Source organism: Diadema antillarum, unplaced genomic scaffold (assembly GCF_040938485.1).
Source record: "Diadema antillarum isolate AM-2024a unplaced genomic scaffold, OU_Dant_1.0 seq00000263_RagTag, whole genome shotgun sequence".
In the NCBI taxonomy this organism is placed as follows: Eukaryota; Metazoa; Echinodermata; class Echinoidea; order Diadematoida; family Diadematidae; genus Diadema; species Diadema antillarum.
The window spans coordinates 1001089-1028943 of record NW_027271301.1 but is presented as its reverse complement, the minus strand read 5'-3'; the positions used below and the strand labels follow the sequence as shown (position 1 = coordinate 1028943).

Genomic DNA, 27855 nt, shown 5'->3' with positions numbered 1-27855 from the left:
AGTTTGATAAAGAGTTATGCCTCTGACTGTAACTTGAAACAATATTCATCTTTTCAATCTTTACAACACTAAACATGGCACAATCATGCTGTATTGTGACACAGACAAGTCACCCTAATACTCAGTATTAAATGGTATATACACCACAAATTTCATGGGGTTTTTATTTTCATGAATTTGGCAAGTCGGGTGCTACAGAATGTATTTGTGAATTTAACATCACACAAGAATATCAATTCTGATCCCAACATGAATGTTGTGTGCATAAGTTGTACGTACATTGATTCGTTGATTACTGTACAACACTATCATGAATTTGACCACTCAAGAAATCACCGTGGTTCAGATTCACAAAAAATTAAATTCGCTAAATACAAGTATATTGTGTATACAGTAAGTAAGGTCCAGTATATTGGGACACACATCTCAACCATGATCTTTACCTTTGAGAGAGCACAGATCCCCCCTAAGTCCGACAGGCCTCTCAGCTTGCCTTCCATCAAATCCATGAGAGCCACACTGCTGGGACACGGAGGGGCACGGCAAAGGGAAAGAGATAGAAGGAGAAACATGGACGGAGAGAGAAAGAGAGAAAGATAGAAATATGGAGAGATAGAAATATGGAGAGATAGAAATATGGAGAGATAGAAATATGGAGAGATAGAAATATGGAGAGATAGAAATATGGAGAGATAGAAATATGGAGAGATAAAGGAGGAGAAACAATGACAGAGACAGCAGAGAGAAGAGAGGAATGAAAGACAAAGAGGAGAGAGAGGGAGCGAGCAAAGAAAACAGAGTAGTTGAGGAGGACAGAGAGAAGCGGATGTGAGATGGACAGTGGAAAAAGAGAACAAACAGAACTGGTAATTAAAATTGTTTGACACTGCTAACTGTAAAACAAATATATCTTCTCAGAGGGATGGGAACAGTATTGGTTGAGATGGGAGATTCAGCTTTTAACTTTTTTGCGTGTGAAATAATTAGAAACCACTGATGAAATTTCGTAAGAGGATTCTTATCTCACAAAAAGTTGGAAACCTGAAGCCCCATCTCTTCCAAAACCATATCATCCCTTTTTAATAGAATAGATACCTTCATTTTGTTATCCATGACATACATGAAATAAGTTACTTTTATGACATGACATATGTTCCAAGACAATTATGAATTTTTCTTTCACTTTAAGCGGAGAACCACTTTAAATGAACTGCACAAGCCAAGTCAAGATAAAAGATATTGTACACACAACACTGATGCAAGCAACCAACTGACCCAATACTGAAAACTGACTCACTAATTGGCAGAATACACCATGGCATATGTGACATGGTATTCTTTTGTTAGCGTGTCTTTTCTTTGAGACAATTATGCGAGGGGAACAAACTCATAAATGGTACAAATATTCTGGGCCTACCCTCATCAAAGCAAAGGTATCACTTTGCAATTACTCGAATACAGATGGAGGCTTAATTCAATGAATAATTAAATCTCATGAATCTCATATGGCATTAATCTTCTTTGGCATAATGGGAAATGGAAAAAAAAAAACCAGCAAACCCTGACATCAAACAAAACAACAGACACATGCAGAAAGAAAGAAGGGAAAAAATCATGATGAAAGAAAATGAATCCCTCACAGGCTGCGTAACCAGAGCATGTCTCATTACAGTGTTCCTATGCAATGAGAAACAAATTCGGCATGATTGACGATCTGAACGCCGCTCTGCCAAATTAGGGTCAATGTCCATAATTTCTGTGCTCATTGTTGATATTTGCTGAGGGCTGAGCGGAACCATGCAACAGAGGAGAGAATTATTGCAGGGCTGCCGGAGAGGAGATGAAGAGACAAGGGCCGTGTACGCTCATCGCCAGTCTGACTGAAAAAATGTCAATGAATCATCATGACAGTCGTAAAATGACGACCAAACCAAAGAAACAAGAAGTGTCACTAGTCAAAAGGCTTTGTTGGAAAACGACAAGGGGGGAAAAATGGGACTATACAGGCACAACTAATCCATGTACATGCACAGAAGTGAATGAAAATGCATGGAGGGTGCTTTACAAAATACAATACAGGGCTGAGGGCTGGGGGGTTGGAGGTTGGCGAGAAAGAGAATTGTGAACATGCAATTATTCCAAATGAGCGCTACAAGCTGGGTTGAGGCGGGTCATGATTGAATGGGCCTCAGTGGGGAGATGACGTGAGATCCTATCAGCTCCCATCCAATCCCATTCATGGGACCTTTGTTCCCATCTCCCCCCCCCCCCCATAAAAAAAAAAAGTAGAGAATCACACACAATACACACAAAAATAAGTTTGCCTGCATGATAAAGGAATAAAAAATATATCACAAGAGAGAGGGCGAGATAACCCTGATCTAGGCCTCTCCATCATCCAGACATTGTATTTGTGAGTGAAAAAAATTGAGCAATGAAAATGGGATTCCATCATGATTCGAACCCGAGACCTCCAGATTGCTAGACCCGTGCTCTACTGAGTAAGCTATAGAAAGCCCTAGTACAAGTAGTACACTGTTTGTCCCAGAAACCAAAGACAGAAAACCAGACTTTTAGCTAGTGATAAATCTAAAGCAGCGTACAGACTCTTAGTTGAAAAAAACAAATTATGGAACATGAATATTGCATCTATATCATGATACATGTTAAAGAAAACTGGATAATGAAATACAAAAAATGGTTGCACAATTCCAATAGTTGCCTATCTGGTCAAAGCATGGAGTTATCTCCCCTGTTAGCTACAATGTACTAACAGCACAACTGACATCAAAGGTGTGTCTTCTTTATCTCAATATTTCGCTTAGTCCACTGAATACATGTACTTTCCTCTTGTGAAAACAGTTTTTTCCTCAGTATGATTACCGAGTACTGGAGTAAGTGTCTCATTTTGCTTGCAATTGGGGGAAAATGTTTGCTCTTGGCTACGGGCCACATGGGCTTGTGCAACATGAGAGAATTTTACACAGATCAATGGCCACTGAAGCCTTCTTGTAACGATGAAACTGACAGAAATGAAACTTCAGAGGAAATTTTTCATGAATGTAAAATTGTTCCTACACACGTATATCACTGGAATGGAGTACAAAAGTGATGATGTCACATCCTTTTGTTCTAGCTTAAGTTGGAACCAGGTGCATGCATATAGTATACATTAGGGCCAGGTCAGGTTGTTTAGAACCAGTTTCCATAGCAATGACTGGTACTCCATGGCACTGACATTTTCTATCTAAGAAACCACAGATTCGGTAAATATACTTGTAGACAGTTTGATAAAATACTCACTGAATGTTCGAGGAAACCATACTAACAGCTACAAAGGTATACCATTCCTCAAACTACAGTGTAGTAGTGAATTCTGTATTTTGGGTCTCCACTTTCATCAGACAACCAACTATTATTCAATCCTACCCCGGGTACTTTGCAATACCAACATACCTACATGGTTGTACCATACCAGTACTTGCCTGGGACATGTAAAACTCAATGTCAGACAAGTAACATGAAAGGGCATTTGCCTACTAACAGCACCTTGCATGAATGCTAAATTAGGCAAGTCATATGGGGCTGTTTTTCTCTTCTGTATTTGTCCTGTATTTTCTCAATGCTTTTATGGACCTGATGCCTTCAACTTGACACTTTTCTGTAAGAATTTTGCTCTAAACAAGAATTTTGTTCATGCAGCGCATTTTGATAAATATCTTAACACGGAGAAGACACACATGCCCAAAATAGTTGTAAAATGAGCCTCGTTCAATGGCTTCAATATTTGTAGGCTCCAGGGCTTGCATTTAGATACACAATTAGAAATCATGCCTATTTACACAGCACTGCCGCAGCATGGCAGCCGCAAAGAGAGAAAGAAACTAAAAAGGACCTCCCCCTCAGCTTCCGCTGGCAGGGCCCTCGGACAAGTTTTCTTTCTGTCTGTGGGAAAACACAAATTAAAATGATGGCATACATCGGCGGCGCTGTCAGTCTCGGCTGGGATGCTGGCGCTGACACTTAGCCGAGAGCAAGACCATTTCCTGTGGCTCTCTCCCTTAGCTTGACTCAGCACTGCTGGTTGGTTGGAAAGGGTCCCTCTTTTCAATTCCTGTACGACAATCCCAAGGAAGCTGCTTTGTGGAGGTCCATGACATGATGTGAATGCACCTTTAATTGTTTACAGATACAATGTACCTGTACGTGACTAGTACAAATATTTCCTGTGCTCTGCAAAACATTTTTTTTTTCATTTCCTTTTAAACATTTTATTTACAAACGAAAGAAGTTCAGTGGAAATATATACCGTAGCTGTTGAGCACACCCTAAAAAGCTGCTCTTTCAATTGGATCTGTTGGTGACACTGTGTCTAAGGGGTATTTAGATTTCACAAGAATGACTACCGGGTACAAAGAAGTTTTAGATTAGCAACAGCCTAAAAGCGGAAGGATGTGGCAAGATACTACATGTACATCTTTGGCATCAATACCACTCTGTTCTTCCTCCAAAAGTGTCATACAAGTACATGCAGGATACAGCATAGCACTGTTAGAGAAAACATTCTGGCAGTTAAAGACATAATTTACCATTTGTAGATGAAACAAAACCCCAGCATTCATGCTTTAAAATAGTTCCAAAATGTAAGTTTGGTATAGAAACAACCACTGTAAAAAATTTGAATCCGTGTAATCAATGTTACAATTAAATATTGTTAAATACACAAAATGTGAACAATAGTTATCATAAAAATTTTGTCGGACTAAACCGTCTACAGTTATGGTTTAATGAGAAAAAACTGATATCTCCTTATATTCTAGGCTTTATTGCAAACATTTTATATGGTAGGATGTATTGTGATACAACAGACCTACACATACACATATGAATGAAATGTGATATCTTGCACATTTTTAAAATCACTGTTCTCAAAGGTAAACAGGACCTTTAAGTATATTTCACACAGGATCAGATTCGACTTTCAATAATATGAACAAAACGTTGCATGCTATAGCAGTTGCAAATTTATCATCAATCAATGTGAACAATAATATGGCGGTGAAGCCCTCTTTCCCTTTAAATCAAGGTAGAAGCAGTTTGTGGATGTTGAGGAGCTGCTGACGCTAGAGAAGATGAGGAAGATGGTTCCAGTCGATATCCTGCTAGAAAGAATATTTATTGCTAACTTGTTTAAAGAGATGTCTCAGAGAAAATATTCCACAAAATGTCATCATTTTTTATGAGGTACACATGCCCTCCACTTATTATCATGTAAAGAGTAATATCATCCCCCTACTTTTGGAAGGAGTTTTATGAAATTTTCCTTCATTGAGCCTGAATAATGAAAATACATTGTATGTGGAATTATCTTAGTGAACATTTCTATATATTGTGTCACTATTGTGACATCACAAATTGTTGAAGCTTTCATATCTGGTTATAATGGCAAACTGATTTCAATCAACATCTTAGAATTCATAGCTTTTCTACAGATCGACCAATTTTTCTGATTTTTCTGATGTGTTTTTCTCCTATTTTGAAGAAAAAAAAAAACAGAGAAAAACTTTGAAGTTCAAACTAGCTCTGCATGAACTTGGGTGATGAGGATGAAGTTGATAATGTATTTGTGAATACTTGTGAAGAAGATAGGCCTGCCCCGGTATTGCTTACAAGGCTCCTATAAAATGTTTATCTAGGCCTTTTTTGATACATCGTCGGCGTTTTCACGAACCGACGCTATTTCGATTTTGGTCAAAATTTTCAAAATCGAGATATTGGTACCAAATGAAAGTGCTTTCAAAACTCTACCAAATCCCAAAATTTTAGATCACAAAATTAATTATTCTTAATTTTATCAAAGAAAGAAAAAAACGACGGTACTCGAAATATCGAGAAATTGAGAAAAAGGGGTTTCACGAACCGACGCAGTAAAGATACGCCGGTTCGTGAAACCCGAATTGCTAGGGTGAAGAGCAATGCGGGTTTTACGAACCGTCGCAGTTGCATTATTTTGAGCTTTGTTCAACTTACTGGCCTAGAATTAGGTTTTGGCCCTAATCCAGATCTCAGAGTGAGAACCAAACCATCTGAAAGATGAATGACGACCTAAGCCAGCCCACTGTCCACGAGTGAAGTGAATGGTAAGCTATAATCCTATTAAAATCATGCTCAAAATAACAGTTTCAGTTGGACTACCATAACCATTCATTGCGGTAGAGTGTAGTCCCATGTATTCAATCGCGTGATGCTTATGAAGCCTAGTCTGTAAACGCCATCCAATTTCAAATTAGATCCCAAATCATATTATTTATAGTTTCTTTTCAACTTATGTCGTTACTTCTGAGACTACTGAGTACTGTAGTCGTAACGTCTGTGTGCAAGACATGCAAGATGTCAAAGTCTCGAAGACACTCATGGCTATGCCTTGACTTGAGTTGAAAATGAAATCATGAGATTGACAAAGTAGGCCTACTAAACTAAAAAAAAAGAGTAAAAAGTCTAAAAGTAAAACTCAAAGGAAGAGTAAAGAATAAAGTTAGACATGTTAGACTTTAACTTTCAAGTTTAACTCTTTAAGTCTAAGTTAAGACTTTACTTGTAATGCCAGTTACTAAAACTAAGATCAGCTGAAGTCTAAGACCAAGTCAAATTAACACAGAGTCTATAGTCTAGCTCTAGATCTACATCTAGACTAGTGGTAATAGTAGGTGGAGTCCACCCATTTTCCCCCCAATTTTTACTTGTCCATTCCTGAAAAAGTTACTGGTCAGTGTCCAACAGTGATTTTTCCTGGTCATGGACCGTCGGACCAGTGCCAGTGTGCAGCGTTGGTGTAGATGTCATCTATGACAGTATGTGGTCTAGTGATACTACCTAAACACTACGAGTAGTACTCTACAGGTTAGGTGGCTTTCCTGTACAGTGCAGTGTTATAGTAATAACTTGTGAATTCAGCCCTAGTACCGTACTGTGTGTAGATATGTGACATTATGTCTAACGTTAGTTCGAGTGGAGTACCTTTGAAGCACAGCGGTGGGGCTTTTTTTCCCTAAAACTTGTGAATGCGGCCCAACCAAATGGCGTTTACATATTCACGCGTGATTGATAGTGATACAGTAGCGCTGTCGATTTCCACAGCATCCATACATAATCTTTTGTCCTTTCTTCTTTCCTTTTTTCCCTTTGTTCTTTCACCCTTTTTATTCTTGGAATCGAAGGACTTCTAAGAAATGTCCCTCGACTGATTTAACCAGGACTCTTGAGTCCTGGTAAACCTAACCTAACCGAGTAACCGTTAACATTTGTTAGGCCTAACATAACAGTAACACTGACTTAGCCCTGTATTGACTTTGTCTTTGGCCGACTTACTGAGATGGCGAGTCTAACTCTTTAACGTTAGTCTAAACGTAGTCGTTAGATCTGTCAGTGTCAGTGTCACCGGTTATTGTATATGGTGCCATCTCTAACGTACGTTAACAAGTTGATGTTAGTTATCTATGTCAACTTACTGAGTCAGTAATAATGGTACTGTCATCCTGTTGGATATCGCCGCAATATCATCCGTGACGTGTTAATTTCGCGTCACAAAGACAAAAGTTGCCAAGATCTAATAGTATTAGATGTCTAGATCTAGATGTAGTCTAGATCTATAATATAAATTTTGTGAACCACTGGTAACTTAAAAGTGAAAGGTCTAGACTTCACTTAGTCTATAATTAGACCAGACATTCATGAGGCAAAGGCCTATTTAGTAGATCTATTCTTATTCTATTTTAACGTCAATTCCTACTAACTCGCCACGTGTTATTCCTAAGGCCAAGGACTTCCGGGTTAGTGATTTTTTTTCTCATAAATACCAAACAGCAGACGTGTTTCATTTGCATTCTTGTGCAGACTTCATGAAAATATGTGCAGTATCAAAGAAATATGATGCACATGACAATGCCAGTGTTTTATAGGTGAATGGTTAATACCTTTAAAAGCTGAATGATAATGTAGAGTCTAGGTCTAATTAAGATGTTACAGTCTCTGATAAGAAACAGGTTTGATTGTCATAGACTGTTTCCCAAATGCAGGTACATGTAGTAATATTCAGCTATTTCAATGCAATGCCTTGTTTACAAATACATGTAGATTTATATTCATGTGAATGATAATTCAATTTCTACATGAGACATACCAAGTGCTAAACATAATATCTTGCATCAGTAAAATGTGTAAATGAAGAGACAATTTGAATATGCATCAAATACGAACAGCAGCATTTTTTGACATTCTTTGATCCTGCATAGGCCTACCATTTTGTTTTATGTTTAATATAAATAGAGCAAAATAATCTCAACTTCAGTTTTGTTGGCTGATTTTTTTTTTCTTCTCAAAATTAAAGTTGTATCTTGTGCCATGATGTTTGATTTTAATCAAAAGTTCTTAATTTCTTTCTTTTCTTTCAGATGACTGGTGCCATGTAGTAGCGAAGAACTGGACTGTCTCAGAAAAGAAAAGGAAAAGTACAGGGTCGTGTACATCACCAACGGATGTGAATACAATGGTAATGTAGAGTCTAGGTCTAATTAAGATGTTAAAGTCTCTGATAATAAACAAGTTTGATTGTCGTAGACTCTTTCCCAAATGCATTTAGTAATATTCAGCTTTTTCAAAGCAATGCCTTGTTTACAAGGACATGCAGATTTATTCATGTGAATAATAATTTAAATTCTACATGAGACTTACTAAGTGCTAGACATAAGATCTTGCATCATTAAAATATGTAAAAGGCGAGACAATTTGAATATGCATCAAAAACAGCAGTATTTTTTTGACATTCTTTGATCCTGTATATCATTTTGTTTTATGTTTAATATAAATAGAGCAAAATAATTTCAACTACAGTTTAGTTGGCTGATTTCTTTTTCTCAAAATGAAAGTTGTATCTTGTATCATGATGTTTGATTTTAATTGAAAGTTCTTAATTTCTGTCTTTTCTTTCAGATGACTGATGCCATGCAGTAGCGAAGAGCTGGACTGTTTCAGAGAAGAAGAAAAAAGTACAGCATCGTGCTGATCATCAAGGAATGTGAATACAATGGCTTAGGAAAGAAGACAATCTACAGATAGGATAGAAGGGAGAAATTGGGATGAAGGGCGACAACATAAGGACGGTATATCTACAGTGAAATGTGATTGTAAAGTGGAAACATGAAAGGAGATCCTAAGATTGAAGGTGAAAACAAGGCATTCCATTCTGTGATGTCGTAATTACAATTTTGCTACACTTTAATAACACTACAGAGAGACATTTATATCAAGGAAAGCTTCATGTGGATATGGAATGTTAGATTTTTTTAAGTGTTCATTGGTATGTATTTCATGATAATAAATCTTGAAAGTTTTGTGTGGTAATCATAACCTTGTGATAAATCTTGATAGATTTCTAAGTGCACATTGGCAATATTTAGATGATGCTGTAATCAGATTAAGTTCTATTCTCCTTTATTCTTTTATTTATTATTTTATTGTCTTCAACCCACTTTGAATGTGTCACGTATGATTCTTATAAACATGGGAACATGCACTCCATGTAAATGATAGGACTTATAACAAATTGACATAATTATTCAACCATCACTAGACAGTTCTGTTATAAGATGTTCTTTATCTAACTAAAATTGTAAATTATGATACGTGTATGTTCCCATGCAAACTCACAACAAAATACAGAAATTTGATTTCTTTTAACAATAATTCATTATGTCTCTAAATTTACAATTAAAGAAAGTGATTGCAATAAGGATGTCAAACATCATATATTAAAATAATAGATTATTAATTTGTCTCCATCCGTAGTAACGCACGCAACTGCAGTGTGCAGTTTGTAGGCTGCTGTGAAAAAAAAAAAAAATCACAGGCAGCCCAAGCAGGATTCGAACCACAACCTCTGGATTACTAGACCAGCGTCATAACCACTAGACCACCGGAGTGCCCTGGCACTACCTTTACACATGAATAATTAAGTATAGAAGGGCTTGGGGGCGCTTCGAAGTTTACTGCTCTTATTAAATATGTACATGTCATTTGCAACTCAACTAAAGATGATTAAACACACTGAAATTCTTACTTTAAATGATATTCATAATCTGTTTTTTTTTCTTTAATAGCTTGGGATGTACCCTTTATACACTGTATCGGTCTACATTTCGCCTACAATATGGAATTCTTTACTTCGAGACGTTTGTTTTTAACAAACAAAAAATTAAGAGTCCTTTAAAGGTGCTGTAAAACAGTGGTGTTTGTTTGTTTGTTTGTTTTTTGGTGGGGGGGGGGGGGGGGGGGAGGGGAGTCAAATTAGCCTTGGCCCCTCTCCGCCGTCTTTTTTTTTTTCCTTTAGCTGCATATTTTTTAGTCATCACATGAAAATTCGTCTGCATCCACCCCGTAGTTTTGCTGATGACCTTTCTTTTTAATTATTTTAGCCACACACAATTTTGGCTGAATTTCCCCAACCCTCTTGTGAATTTGCTAGTACATGTACTAAAACACATTCTCAGAATGTGTTTATAGTACTGGTGGATTAAGGATTCACAGGGAGGGGGGAGGTCGGCCAAAATTTCTCTTTTCTCATATGTAACAAGCCTTCGGGGCGAAAGGCTGATATTATGGGCTTTCTACACACATTTTTAGATGCTAATTATTGGTTAACATGAGCATGATCATTTATGTTGTGATTAATTTGTTTCCTTATATATGTATGACTTCTATTAGAGACTTAATTGGCTTGGCACTCCTTACATCGACCTATTTTAGACACCCATTTCCCTCTCTCTCTCGTGCTTTTTCTCTACTGTCCTGTGAATAGTGTAACTACATGTACATGCAGTACCTCTTCTCTTTTGTATGATATACATCAAGTTTTTATCTGAGCATATGGGTGTTGCAGCACTCTCAAGCTTCATGCATATGCAGCAACATCTTTGTGTGGTCATATACATACATGTAGTTATGCTTGATATATTAATTTGAGAATGTTGTTCTTTCTCTTGTATATGTTCCGTCCGCGCTCTATAGATGTAAATGTACGATGTAAGATTTGGTGTGCATGTTCGAACTGTGTTCCTCTTTTTGTGAACACACAAGAACTGATATAATAATGAACTTGAATTACACATATTCTTGAATCTTGATTCCATCTCCATTTGCCATTAGATATGTATTGATTTATGGAGCTCTTCCACAATTGTTATCCTTCCCATTGTCATTACTCATCTCTGAATAATTCAAATTTGATATTCTATTGAGGACGTATGTTTCTTCGATTACATAATGTACCTCTTCAATATATTGCTGCAAAAGGCATAATAAAACATGACCATTATTATATATTTAAAATGAAGCTTGAAATTCTGATAGTGTCGATATTCATGTATTTTTAGGAGTTTATCAGTTTCGAAGAGTGCATGCAGGATGAGTTTATGTTTTTATATGATCAGGTGCAGCTATCATAGAATCTGTTGAGCAGGAAAGAGAAAGATGGAAAATGAGGAATTATGAGTGAATTCGCATGCGAGCCAAATGACAATAATGACACTGATAAAAATTGTGACAAAGTAAATGTCACAAATATGTGGAATAATAAGAAATAAAGAAATTAATATATTATTTCAGAGAAAGAAATAACAGAGTGCATGCATGAGTATGAAAGATGAGTAAATACAAGTAATTATTATTGACTGGCACGTCTTTTTCCCAAGATTTAGCGGTATCCTTCATCTTAGAACAAACATTCATCATTATTATGAAAGAAGTGAACTGAATTTGAATTAAAAATAATGTGAAAAAATGAAAAAGTAAGTTAATTAAGTAAAAAAAAAAACAACAGTAAAAATTAAAAAATATGAAACACAGTATACCGAATACATGTATTACCAAATGATAGATGTCCAAATGCAAAAGTGTTAAATAATAATACATGTATATCCACAAAAAAAGGGGGGGGGGGCAAAGAAATCTTTGGAACGATCAACCACAGCTATAATAACAATACATGCGTGTACTAAATGAAGATGAAAACAATGACAACACTCTTTTTAGAACAATTAAGAGAAACTGGCTTGTATTATCATCTTAATTATCACTAAATGTATTGTAATCATCACAACAATCATTACATGACAATTAATTTCAATTAATAAGGTTATTGTTGATAAGCATGTATAGCCCTAATAGTATTTGTATGTAAACACATACGAAAATGAAATAGCGACGGTTCGTAAATACACGCGTATTGCACGTTACCTATTGTACAGGCCCTACAGCGCGGGTCTCACGAACCGGCGTAATACAACTTACGTCGGTTCGTGAGACCCGCGCTTAAGTACATAACCTATGGTGCGCGCAAGAAACGATGGATTTATGAACCGACGCAGTGAGTTTGAAGACAGAAATATCGTAAATTTTTTGAATTCACACTAAAATTACACTATGGATAGGAAGAACAACTTCCACTCTCATCACCCTGTCAAAATTTTCACACACAAGACAGGAAAAGTCATTGAAAACGTTGTCTAAAACTTGTGAGATCTTTAAACGCGATTTTCTCAGAACTGCATTTTCGCTCAAAAACGAAATAGCGTCGGTTCGTGAAAACGCCGACGACATGTACATAAATGATTTGAATCCTGCAGCTCCAAGCAGAATTTGCTACTGCAGCAATGGCCCTGTTGCATAAAAGTTGAGATCAAACATAAGTCAGAAAATCAAACAAAAGTCTCTGAATACTCAATTCTGATTGGTTGACACCTGATTTATGTTTGATTTTCTGCCTTATGTTTGGTTGAATCTTTTAGTGCATTAGGGCCCAGAACACATACATGCACCACTTATTAGAAAAGGAAGTAAAGGCAGTGCTGGATGTGGGTAAAGGGTATTGGTACAGTATTTAGAGGTTTAAGCCTGCTCTTGGCCATAAAACTCCTTTGTGCGGTCTGAAAGCTCAGGAAATGCTGAGTCCCCAGTGTTGCCTTTATCTCGAGGCAAACATCTTTACTGTATTTCCCCTGCCTTACAAGAAAACAAACAGTCCCAAGTCATGGCCACATACAGCACAGTGCACTGACATATTGTTCCTACACGTGGGAATGCCTTCCACAAACGTGCTCATTGGCCCTAATGTGCAGAGAATTTCAGAGGGTGATGACCCAGCTTTTACCAGTTGAGAACTACAATGACAGAAAAAAAAAATTGAAAAGAAAAAAAAAAAGAAGAGAAATACATTAAATCATCTCTTAAATGCAACATTATTCAATGCATCACAACACTGCCTCATTTACATTCATAAAGTACAACCTGTCATTTTCCTGGAAATGCTCCTCTTACATTATGCCAATATTCCCACTTATACAGAGAAAAGACACTGTATATGGAAGGTGAGAACAGTAAAATCAATCTAAAAAGACTAGTGGAAATGTTGCTGATTTACTGTAGAACAAGAATAGCATGTGACTTTGAAGTTTGATATGTTTTCAAAAAGCAGTAAACATATATTATCCAAATTATATAAGTTGATAATGTTATTACCTCACCAGTCTCCCATTGTCCTGCACATATATCTTCTCTGCATTTCCTATGTTATTTTTTTTAAATCAATTTCATGACAATATCCTGTATTCTTTGCAGTCTTATTTCATTATTTGTAGTATGCTTTTGTGCATAATAACATATTTTGATGTGTGGATTTTTTGTAGCGCTGCGATAATGATCCCCGAGGTTGAAATCAGATTTTGGTTGCATGATCATGATATGACAATACATAATCCCAGATATTTGTTATTACTTTTACAACTTCCATTTAAAGGATAGTTTTGCTTGCATGCTTGAGGCCCCACTATCATCATACGCTATTGCTTCATTCAACCACAAGTGGAAAGTTCAAATATTTCACTGCCTGACAACTACTTTGCTTGATGTACCACCTGTAATTATATCTTTTTATCTATCAATTCATTAACTCATTAATGTATCTGCTTTAATATGGATGTGTGTTTTATCTTTATTCATCATTCATTCATGCACTTCTTTTTACACTGGCCTCACATTGTTCAGTGAATAAGGCAGCAAATAACAGTAGTAATCATTCTACGGTCGTCTATAGTAAGTTCTAAAAATATTACAGAACATTCTGTCAATATTTTGCCATTGCAAAAAAAAAACCATGGACTGTGGCTGATTCAGATTTGGGTGAGTACAGTGTGAAGGGGGCAAGAAGGGGGAAGGAAGGGTATGAGGTTTGGGGGCTTGAACACTATAATGTATGATGATGATGATGGTGACAATGATGGGGATTATTATCATCATGACAATGAAAGCATGATCGAGCTTACATCACTATTGTCATTATTATTATTATTATTATTATTATTATTCATTTTTATTTTGTATTATCATCATCATCATCATTATCATTATAATTATAAGTGTTATCATCAACTTTGATCATTATCATATAAGTTCAAAACGCTTTTAAAAACGTATCCGTTCAGAAAGTAACATAGTGATTGTAGATGATGATTTATGCAGCATTTTATTGTTTCTGTAATTACCTTTTCCTGTTTATCTCTTTGTTTCCCCTCTAAAGCGCATAGAGACCTTGCCAGAGGTATTACGTGTATATAAGAACGGTGATAATAATAATGATGATAATAATGATAATAATGATATTCAGCAATTCAGTTAAAGCACTTTCAATTAATATTTCTGAACATATAGTGTTGTGTACATATAGATGCACAATGTGATAAAGTGATAATACAATGTTCATACAATCTCAATTTCCAATGCTGTTACATAACACCAATGTCACATAATGATCACACCACACAAGTATGTCAACGTAACATACTCTGAATACCATTCCATAACTTTGTAGACGGAGCACATCCCTCCTGTTGTGGGACTCTGTGTACATCGTATAGAGAGTGCATTTCTGGAAACGTGAAGGCCTGCCAAGAATGCTATTAACTGAATCTATCGGAACCTTTAAGGGAGCTAACGACACTTTTTTCCTCCTTCGCACATCTCGGTATAGCCATCTTACCAGGAAGACATGTTTGTTGACTTGGATTTCCCAGAATGGCCAACAGAGGGGGAAGATACGTACAACAAGCAAAGGAATACAAATAGACACCAGTGATAGCATTGTGTGTATAGTACAGTGGTGAGCTTTGTACACTGTATGCCACTGGTACAGTCTTTGTGCTTACTGTAGGGCAGCTTTGCATGAGGACCCATCATGACTTTACACCCTGCACATTTGCAGGGAAAGTTACCCGAATAAAAAAGAGCCCCCTTCCCATTATAGTAAACATAAATAATAAATTCTTTAAAGGGTATAAGGATGAAGGAAGGTTGATAATGAACATCTGAGCAAAACAGGAAGAAACAAGAGACAATGACCAACTACATTGATATTACATACATGTGTTACTATCATCTACATATTTTCATTTTTCTAGATCTAAGAGCACTTGGCTTACCTTTTTTCAAAAGCAAGGGGTATTACTTGAAACATATGTAACAAGTGGAAGGTATGTGTAATTAAAAAAAAAAAATGCTTTATATCGTTATCTTACTGTGACATCATAAATTGTTGTTGTCTTCTTATCCAGCAATAACTTTTGAACGGATGGTCTAATTTTCCGCGAATTTCACTGATGTGTTCTAATAATATTTTCATGTTTACTCATTTCACATATACATGTATATAGGCCCCCTATATTGTATATATTCATTTCATTCCCCTCTGAATTTTCACAAGTATTGTTCACAGTAGAATCTACTTCTTTGCTCTATACAGTGTAGATGATGCATAAAGAAACTGATATCCTACAATTGTATATGTGTACATACATGTCATGTACATAATTACTGTTATGGTTTGCAGAATTCTGTCAAAAATACAAATTTCATTAACAAAATATACATGTATGTCAAAATATTTCTACCATGAAGCATACACATGGAGAATCCATGCAAATAACATCAATGACCTATTAATAAAACTAGTTCTGATTACTGTCCCAAAAGGATGCTTCTTTTACTAAGAAGGCTAGTCATCATGATCATAGCCTACTTCACATTTGCAAAGTTTTCTTTCATTTCATTGATCCATCTCTTCTGCTTCATCATACCACATTCATAGATCTTAAAATGGCTTTACATGGACAACGTATAGCTGCAGCTTGTTTCACTCAAGAACAGTGGTGCTCACAACAGCAAGAGGGCCTTTAAAAAGACTATGCTCTTCACTCCTCAGCAAGGTGGGGCCACTGTACTGTACTGTGGAATGCAGAATAAAATAGCGAGCAGGGTGAGAAAATTCACACCTCCAGAAAGGTGCCATTGTGCATGCTGAAAGACACACAACAAAAGCTCCAATGTACCCTGCATGACAATCCCCACCTAAACAATGTACAATGTGAGTCAACTGTCAAAATGCCACAATAAGAATAAAAGAGAAGTCATTTTGTATGACTGTGTTTTATGATCCACCCAACTACAGCTGCAAATGTTACGGAGAATTAAAAAAAAAAAATATCTGTTTCCCCATTTTAAGACTCCTATATATAGCAAGAGCACACTCCTGTATAGTGTTGCAATTATATAGAATACCAGTCTTTACTATTTTGTGTCCAACAGATAGGCCTATTTGGTATACAAATGTACAATGTATATATCTGTACAGTCATATATTCACCTAAGTTTTTCATAATAGTTCAGAGCACCATGTTCTATGCAAACGAGTTTTGAATTTCATAGTCATGAATCATTTTTTATCTGTAATACTAACTAAGTACTTATCTGCTACACCATTCAAAAGGCTAAAATGAGCCTAATCTTATTTCGGCCTCCCACTTTTGCACCAGTGTAAGCTCAAACAGGAATGCGTGCATCGTGATGGTACTTTCAGTGTATCAATCATAATTTTATGATTGCGTTTATGACAGTAATGGATGACAGCATTAACAAATTCAGGCTACAGAATGCTAAGACTAATAAAATCATACTATTGTTCACATGGTTCCATGACATTTGCTCCTGCAACAATTGCTCCCATAAAATATCTGCACGCTTTTATAGCGAAATGTAAACTGTATCCACAAACATAACCCTATATGTAACTCTAATGTGAATCCTCACATCAAACTATTTTACCTACAACCCTATCACAACCCTAACTTTAATCCTATGTCCTTGGAGAAAAGAAGACCTGAGCAATTGCTGTAGGAGCAAATGTGCCATCATTCACATAGCACTGGGGGTGTGTTTCAAGCACTCTAAAGTGAACCACAGCAAACTGAACCAAAGTGTACCATACCGTACAGATTTGGAGCGTTTGAGCGCTCTGTTAAGAAAGTATACCTCATGAGTTATTTTCAGAGGAGGTTACACATTTTGTAGCAAGAGGGTCATTCACCTGGCACGGTTTAACTACTTACAGCTGTCCCAAACAAAGAGAATGAACTCTTTGCATTATGACGAATGTGCATGTTATGCACATTCTTCACATGCAAACTTTTGGTACGCTTTGGTACCCTTTTGGAGCACATAGAGAAGTGGTCCACTTTTAGCTTGGATTGGTACAGTACGGTACACTTTAGGAGCGTTTGAGTGCTTCTCTGGCGCGGGTACGGTACAGCTTAGTTCGCTTTAGGACAGCGACTAAAACGCACCCCTGGATTCGGTTTCACATATATACTGTATAAGTTGTTATTTTAGCAAGGGTTTAATTTCCGTTTTTGAGCCAGAAACGTGTTTCTGTAGGGTTGATAAATGCAAAGTTGTTTTGGATCACATTCATCACCAGGACCAGCCTAAGTCACCCACTGCCAACTACACACCTTCACTCTTCTAGAGTCTTCAGTTCAAACTGCACATTGGAGGTGTGCAGTGACAAGGCCTGCCAATCGACACATGACAGAGTTGACAAATGCAACAACGCGAGGAACGTGCGATCCGAAAGGCACTCGCAAACGCATTTTGATATTGGGTAGGTCCTATAGAAATGCGTTGGGAACATTATGGGAAAGTTGATAAACACAGCCATGCATGGTTTTACCTGAGATAGATCTAGATGGAGATATAGTACATTGTAGATACACTGATAATACAATGTACACGTAGATGGACAGACAGAAACAGTGTATACATTGAGACAGTGAGGCAATGCTAGATCGATTGACAGATAAATAGATAGATAGATTGATTGATAGATAGATATATAGATAGATAGATAGATAGACAGACAGACAGATAGATACATTTGTAGGTAGAGAGATACAGCAGCTAAAGATGAAGGAGAGGGAAGGGGAGAGAGAAAGAGGGGGGGGGGGGGGGAGGGGGAGAGACAGAGACAGAGAAAAAAAAAGATGAAGAAGAAAGGGGATAAAATCAAGCCTGTGTATTGTCAGAGGCTGTGGGGTCACATACTGTACAGCAAGCCTTGATGAATAGCAGGGCTAATGACCTGCCACGCATGGCTCCAAGTTTTTCCTCCACAATACCAGGAGGGGGCACGAAAACTCTGTGGTGCCATTGAGCTGGTTGCCTTTCTATGCCTGACTGGTACCAAGGAGCTTCAAACACACACACACACACACTGGCTTTGACTCACACTACTGCAGTACATTCCACAAGGGTACAGTATTTTCAAACAGAAAGAGCCAGCATACACAATCTCTGTGTGAAATTCAATCTCCTGCATTATGTGTCAATGTGTGTGTTCCTTTTGTACTTGAATGTACTTTTCCTAGATATGTCAGGAATGCATGAACGACTTAGAATGAGTGAGCGAGTGAATTAAAAAAAGAACTGAATAAATGCATGAATGTATGCAGAAAGATGTCAATGATGTACTCAATGATGTCAGGAATGCATGAACGACTTAGAACGAGTGAGCGAGTGAATTAAAAAAAGAACTGAATAAATGCATGAATGTATGCAGAAAGATGTCAATGATGTACTCAATGATGTCAGGAATGCATGAACGACTTATAACGAGTGAGCGAGTGAATTAAAAAAAGAACTGAATAAATGCATAAATGTATGTAGAAAGATGTCAATGATGTACTTACTCACTGAGAACAAACGATATGAAGAATGTTTGCATGGTGTTATCAACTTCAACAAATGACACAATTTTAGTGTGATCCTGATGATAATGACAGAAAAGGATAATTTCAAACCATCTTCCTGCCTAACTGAGGAATTATTTGCGAATATTTAATACTCACTCCTCATTCACTTCGCACATAAAATATTTACATCAATCTGCAGAATTTTAGTTATCACAATGAATTACCAGACCAGCAAAGTCACAGTAAAGTTATATCCATTTTGTGATAAACACAAAGAATTGTGAGTCACAAACAGCAAGAGAAATAATGTGTGATTTGGGAATAATCTCATGAATTGATTCTTGGTGCACTTCCATGTGACAAAAAATGGGTCAATGTGTGAATTACTAATAACATTTTTAACAAAGATAATGCAAAAAGAATCACATTGGTGATCAGGCTGCAAATTAAATTCAAACACATGCACACACATACGCACACACACACACACACACACACACACACACATATACCAAAAAAAAAAACACGAACAGGTTCTGAAACTGAGACTAATGAGAAGTTCAGAGTGAAGTCCAGAGACAGCTGTAGAGGAGAATAGGCATTTCACCAAAACCACACTTGGCCACTGGAAACAGGCGGAGATGCTTGCGGTCACACCCATAAGATTCATATTCAGTGGAAAGGAAGCAATGGAGGTCAAGTTTGTATTCCAGTAGTACTGGAGAAACAAAGAAAGTTAACCAATCACAATACCCATTGGATACTATTCACTCTGATGTAACACATGTGCTATATGGTTTCCATTTATTTTTTGTCAATTTTGTTCTCTCTCTTCCTTGCACATTTGTAGCTATATGACTGTCTGTGAATAATGACAAGAAGTGACATTACTGAACCGAAATGAATACCTTTGCATACAGCATTTTTTTTTCCTTGTAAAGAATCACATCATAATGCGGGTATGTGAAGGCACCTCTGAGAAATGCTACACTGAAGTGCAGATTTTAACATTCATTGTACATCGTGTAAACAATCTTTACTATTTCAAAACAAAAAGCATCCTTGTTTTTAAAGTTACTGTGTGGTAATATTGAGGTACAGATGTATCGCCATTGGGGGAAGTGAAACATTATGCAAAACACACACATTGCACACACACACACACACAAACACACACACACACACAGAAACACAAATACACATGATATCATTGCATAATCGTCTTTAGTTTGCTAGGAGCAAAGAGAGACTATGAAGCTACACACAGGTTCCCTGGCATGCCAATGGCTGGTACTCCTACCAACCCAACCCAACCCTCCTCCTCCTCCACCATTCACTGCTTCCTTCCTCCCCTTCTCTCCCCTCCCCAGTCTATCTACAGGCATCCATCTAGTGCGATTATGGGATTTGGGATGTCACTGATCAGTCTCTCATCAGGTCGGAACAAGTGGCTATCGAGTGGCACACGCTTCTGTCCTTAACACATCCCACTTGATCCCTGCATGAATATTTTTTGCCTTCCCAGCCCCTAGCAGAGAATGCAAACAAAAAGCTACCCCCCCCCCTCTCCCATATCCCTAAACTGATCTGCATGTATGGAAAGCCACCACTAATGGGCTGTTTGGCTTAATTCTTTTTTTAAGCAGAATGCCTAATCAGCAATAGCCTATATGGCAACTTACAAAATATGTAAGTTTAGCATAAGATTATCAAAAGGATCAGACATGAAAGAAATTCATCAAGTGAATCCACTCATCACCAAAGAAAATTTCAGCATACAAAAAAAAACAACAACTTGACAATCAAAGTCAAAATGCACCTACAGACTTAATTCTCAGCAATCTTAAAGTGATTTTTAATATGTAAATTCTTCTCAATTTGCCAGAACTGAGTGTGAATTCTTCCGCACCATTTTTTGAGCAATACACTTGAATATAAAATAGAAATATGTCTCTTGTTTCTGACACTTACACTTGGAAAATGTGGAATGCTTTCATACTTTTTCCAGGCATACAAAGTATATACAGACTGTCATTTGTTATCATCGAAATCGCAAGTTCTGCAGTGCAGTCAAAATGTTCGCATATTCCACATAGTATACTTGTAGATACGTTTTAGAGAAACATCACTCATGCAGGTCATTAAGTCAACAAGCCCAAACTTGATGCACAAAGTACAAGGTGCACTGGCAACTATAACAGACAGAATGAAAATGTCATTAGCAGCAATCTCTAGAGCAGAGCAGTGTCAACCCCTTGTACAGAGCTTTTCAGATGTTGACAAATTGCTATCGAAAAGGAGTCAGAAGCTGCACCTTAATGCAGAGAAAATGACACTTAAGTTCCTTGTCCACTTGAACCTCGACCTCAGTCTTTACACAGTTGGTGCAAGCAAAGCTCTAAACAGAAAAGACATCTCTACCTCTCTAGACTGGTTTCTACTTTCTTCCTTTTCTGATCCCCTTCAGGCTGCTGGAGATTAGTGTATAAATGCCTGAAGGGCCTATGACTTTGGAATTTGTCCTCAGCTGAAGGGGGATGGATCAAGGGGGTCACGCAAGCACATGTTCTGGCCTGATAATGTCCCCACAATTTCCGCATGACGTCAGTGATACGCAAGTGGAGACCTCTTCACTCCAGTTTGCTTCAGTTCTGGTTGTAGGCCTACATTTTTGTTTTCTTCTTAGACTATGTGTAGTACTGTGTATACATGTAACTACTTCTTCCCATATTTCCTCCTCCTCTTCCTCCTCCTCCTCCTCCTCCTCCTCCTCCTACTTTTCCTTCTTCTTGCCGTTGTGGCACATTATACAACTGTATAATATGTAGTCTACGTGCTATGTGTGCACAGTCCCTGCCATGGAGATCTTCAAGCAAAGGTTATTCTTCATTAACCCTTCGTGTGCTTAGAATGCTAAATGAAACAGATAACCCCAAAGCGTTGTATACATCATCCAAAGTCCCTGGCACAGCAAGGCTTAATGGTGCAGGGAACCGCCTGTAACAAAGCTTTGAGTACAAGGCTTTGTTATAGTTTGAAATCATGACATACTTCTCATCCTGACATTTTTTTATTCATCTATCTATTTCAATATTCTTTTAGCAGGGTAGCCCTTTCAGTTGGTTAACTGTTCTACCAAGGGGCCCTGCTCACATTATGTACAGATAAAAATGTCATGAACATCAAAGAAAAGTACAAACAATGAAATAACTGATATACTACAAATCAACTACTACACCAAAACATTACAAAGATCAAACCACACGAATCATACATACCCTAGAAAGAATATGTGGTGCACTGGCGTTAAGCCTTCTACCACCCAATGTTCTACCACCACAGAAGCCTTTAAAGATTTCATCAAGAAAGTTTAAATTATGGAATTTGAAGTTTGAAGATGTTTAATGAGTGATGTCATAATCATATCTGATCAGTGATCAGCCATTTGGATGATACATCAGAATATGATCATAGATTTATTCTTTTGTCAAGGATTCACAGCTACTACATGTGTACAGCTAACTTCCATGTTGCTTCTCATCACATCATGTAGTAATTCAGCATTCAGCATTTGTGTTTCCTACAGACGGGAAGACAGTCACACTGACAGTAAAATATTGCCTTTTATACATCATATTGAGAATTGCTAGGTAACAATACTACAAGTTGTAAATGTTTACTGAACAATTACTAGAAAATCACACATTGGAGTTTCGGTTTCCCTAACTTTGCATTGGGTATTTTGCCGGTGTTTTTTGTTTTTTGTTTTTGTTGTTTTTTTCTGGTACCATAACATTTGTGATTTTTCAGTTGTAGTACACAGGAATGCCATAAACCTGAAAGCTGCCATATTTCCAATCCCCCAAGACTGAGCCTCACGAAAAAAAAAATTCTAATCAAGAAACAGTCTCCCACATATAAACATATTTCTCTAGAATGCTGGGTGTTTGGCATGTACATGTACGTTTTGTTTTTCTCGTGGCAGATGTGGCTAATGATTGCTAAATTATAGAAATGATATATATGCACCAGTCATTATACATGTATGATCACTCACTCACCAACTTTGGTAGGTAGAGTATCCTGAATACATTTTCACTAATTAATACAGCCCTTGGACTGCACTGATGCTCTGTTTGTTGTAGAAAACAGCCTCTCTACACGAACAACCAGACATTTGGAGGCCAAATTCAGGTCAAAAGGAGCCGCCTGTCACAGTTTACTGGGTCAATTAAATTGAATCGATGTGAGAGAATGGACAGGGAGAAGGGATAGCTGTTTGCCACACTACTCTTCTACAGTATGTGTTAATTTCTACATGAATGAACAATGGATCATAATCAATACCATTCTTTTCCCTCAATAACCACAAAATTTGCCTACTAATTAGAATTCCCCCACATGCATTTTTTTTTTTTTTTTGTCTCCATGGCACTATGGTAATCCTCCAACAGTACAAATATTTTTTTCTACAACAATTTGCTTTTATATATGGGCGATTAATTTTTTTTTAACTTGGGGATTTTCATTTTAATTGCATTTAAAACTCAGCAACAAAGAATGGTACAATTGTAGCATGAGGAGACACTGCAAGCACACTTAAAGGACAAGTTCACCTTCATAAACATAAGGATTGAGAAAATGCAACAATGTTAGCAGAACACATCAGTGAAAGTTTAAGGAAAATTGGACAATCGATGCAAAAGTTATGAATTTTTTAAATTTTTGTCTTGGAACCGCTGGATGAGGAGACTACTACAGCTTGTGAGTCATATGCGTACAACAGTATAAAGAAAATGTAAAAGAAAATTCAACATATTTTCACTTTTTTCGCATAATAAAGGAGCACTTGACTTGCCTCTTTCTAAAGGCAGGGGGAATAATATTACCCATAACATTTGTCGGTAACGAGTCAGGGGAATGTATACTTTTTTCAACAGATGGAATTTTGTGAAATTCTCTTTATATTTTCCTTATATTGTTGTACGCATGTGACATCTAAGTTATTCATACACTGCAGTAGTCTTCTCACCCAGCGGGTACTGCACAAAAACTTCAAAAATTCATAACTTTTGAACGGATTGTCTGATTTTCCTCAAACTTTCAATGATGTGTTCTACTAATATTGCTACATTCTCTCAATCCTTATGTTTATGAAGGTGAACTTGTCCTTTAAGCTTGTTGAGATGGGCATCTTGTACAAAGTTACAATATACACACTTATAAACAGTAATCTGCAGACAAAAAGATAGGTATATTCAAAAACAAAATGGAAGTGGACTGAAGAAATAATCTGGTAGGGGAAAAAATAGTCATCTGCATTCAGTCGCCAGACAAATACATTATTTAGGTGATATGTACAGTACAGCTATCTGTCACAAATATGGCAAGATAAGACAAATGTATAGGCCTGGCCTTTCTATCTCACAACAGATAGAGTTGTTCCATGATGGCATATAAATCATACACATAAGGCCTAATTGCGGAAGATTGAGGCTTAAAATTGTGAAGGGCTGGCCATGTTTAACAGTGAGAGACTGCCTGTGAATCCTCTTTCAGGGGTAGTTTTGAAAGCAATGGGGTAAAGACATTCTGTGATGTTCCCATCACTTGTTGGGGGGGGGGGGGGGGGGTCCTCCATCATATCAGCCAATCTAGGTTACAGAAAAGAGAGGTCCATGAACATCATTCTAGTATGTTTCAAAGGGGCCCCTGAGGCTATATAGATGACAATTATATTCTTTGCAGGCATCTGTTCTAATTTTCCCATGTCATATAACTTCATGATGTACATTAAGTTGAGAGGCAGAAGGCTTTACCACTCTGCAGACACATACACTTGTTTGTATGTCCTTTACTTCTAGCATTAAACTGCCGGCATTTACTGTATTAAAGTTGAACGTACTGAATCAATAACATAATATATGCTCAGAATGCTGTGTGCAATTTTTTTTTTTTCTTTTGTAAAGGCTGTATTGTTGCCTATCTCATGGCTGAAAACGTCAAACGGTCTACCATCTTGAGCAAAGATTGGACACTCAGTAACAACAATGAGTAAAAGATGAATAACAACCTACACCAATGTTAAAGTTTTATAGTGGGAGATGAAATATGAATTCCTCCATTTTGCAGCCTCACCAAAAACTTTCACGTTTCCAGCTTTTCATGCACTTTGAGGATCTGAGTTACCAAAAGGGAGCAAAAGAGGAGGAATCGAAGCAATTGCTCAGTGGTAAACTAACAGGTTTTGTGGCATCAATTCTATCTCGTGTTTCCAAGTCTCATAGACAAGATAGATAAAGTTTAAAATCATGAACAGGGCGCTGCACTATGATTACGGATTAGGGTTTAAGATTAGGGCAAGACTTAGGATTAGAATCAAACTGAGGGCAAAAAAGTCAGCTTTTCTGTTTCAGGAATGATGCAAGAAATGTACAAGTGTTGTTCCTTAAATTAGGTAAATGACAATAAACTCACTCTCTTTAAATCAGGTTTGTGCTGAGGAGGTAACCACACTAGCAGGGCTGCACTCAATTCTAGTAGGGCCAGTTGTTACCACAACTCAAAACAGATAAAACGGAATGGCTTTGGGAAACTCGATATGTAGGACAGCGTGCCAGATCTACGAAATGTGGATGGTGTACATTACCCGACATACATATCATATATAGGTCACAAACAACATGTGTTTCTGTGTATGATTTGTATCACAAAATGATAGATACAACTCCATGCAGGGATAGCCTGTAAATATCACGCAAAAGTTGGAATTGATTTGAGGAAAACATACACACAGCTGTTCCTTGCCACAGAAATACCATAAGCCTTTGTGAATGAACACTTCAATATCATATTATGATGTTACACAAATATTTAAGTATTCATCACATTCTAGACTTTTGTGGATAGTGGGACCAGTTGCTTGGCAAGTTCATGTACATTGTACCTGTACATTCTATTTGAAAAAAAAGGCAAATAAAAAAATCTTTCTTAGAGGTTGAATTTTCTTGAAACTCTGTCGATTTATTGCCCCTTTTGGTTTTAGGCCAATGCAACCACTTGCTAGAAAAATGTACATTACTTTCTAGTTGTGCGGATGCAGGATGTGAGGCAATGGTAACTTTCATTCACAATCCTCCACCTATTTGGAGATTTTGACAACTTGGAGAAGCCACATGTCTCATGTGGGCACTAGCAAAAAACAAAACAACAACAAAAACATAAACACAACAACATAACAAACATACACCCCTACCCCCCCCCCCCCCCAAAAAAAAATACAAAAAAAAATCTGGTAATCTCACAGGATTTTCTTTATGGCAGTTGTTGTTGTTTTTAATTTGCATTTATATACATACAATATCATTTTTTTCTTTTTTCTTTTCTTTTCTTTTTTTTTTTTGGGGGGGGGGGGGGGGGGGAAGGGCTCTTGTTAGTATGTACCTGGTACAACTGTAGATCAAAAAAAAAAAAACCCAGTTTATTTGTTAATTTGGTCTCAGCCAGTGCTGACTGTCCCAGGATCATGATTTGGGCAGGTTTTCTCCCCCTTTAAAAATGCTTAGGTGCCACTCTAGACCACTGCCTAGGGCCAGAAGCCGTCATCCCTTAGTGATATTCCTCTCCTCCCCAGCCCAGTCTAAAGTCATCCTCCCGCTGGACTCTTGGGGTTCCCTGAGATGAAAGGTGACCTCAGCTGACCTCCGCAACCCTGAAATTGATCACGGGGCAAGGTTGCCATACCTCATGATAGTCTCAATGAAGACACTCTGGTGCCACACAAACACAACCTCTGAAAGGTCTTTGCTATCACACTTTCATGGCACCGCCCTGAGCTTCGGTCGGCTTTAGGCCCTGTGTATTAACCATATGGGCTTGCTGCTTTTCAAATGCATTGACAAATGGCCTATGAAGAGGATTTGTGAGTGATGTTTAACCTATAGCAAACATATTTTTACTGAGCATTTCCTCATGTGGTAAAAATGGGCATTTGATCTTAAAAATTTGACATGTTTTGACAAATGCTTTGAGTGAAGTCAGGATATACAATGCATAACCAGTGACTAGATATTCCAACTTGAAGGATTTTAGCAACCATGCAATTTCATCTCATGGCGTACAGTACGTATGGATCAGAAAACCCTAGAGGCTTACTGCACACGATGACCTCATTATCCCTTTACTGTAGGCCTACATTGTACAAAGTACTTTGTACAGTGCTCTCAAACATTTCTTGTTACATGAGGAATTACAAATTGCTCCTTCACACTGAAGAGATAGTGATGCTTTACGAAAAATTTTTAAATGTAATCAGATGAGAAAATTTAAGAAGAGAGTAGGAATTTGTGTATGACCAGCAGATCAGTACATTGTAGCATCAATGATGGTGGCAACGGGCAGCGTTCTGTGTTTTACAAGACTTCAAGACCCTGTTGCATAAAAGTTGAGATCAAACATAAGTCAGAAAATCAAACACAAGTCTCTGAATTCTCAATTCTAATTGGCTGATACCCGACTTATGTTTGATTTCATCTTTTCATGCAACAGGGCCCAGGTTACTAAACTTTTGTCCTCCACAAATGACTAAATGGAATGCTAATCACTCAGCAAAGCACAGTATTCAAAACTCAGAATTGAAGGAAACTACCGTACATTTGTTCTACAGGTCCTACTGCTTTGTTGCAACATAATGAATGGTGAATCACAATCACAATCAAACAATTTATGTGTA

The 27855-nt window shown here is 37.3% G+C and overlaps 1 protein-coding gene across 1 annotated transcript in view; it reads right to left on the bottom strand.

Annotated features, from left to right (window-relative positions):
* The window catches only part of LOC139729774 (uncharacterized), a 53325-nt gene that overhangs the window by 8231 nt on the left and 17239 nt on the right, over positions 1–27855 (bottom strand). Inside the window, exon 4 of the mRNA XM_071640708.1 lies at positions 444–519. Within this exon, the coding sequence (XP_071496809.1) occupies positions 444–519 (76 nt within the window). The remainder of the gene's footprint in view (positions 1–443; positions 520–27855) is intronic.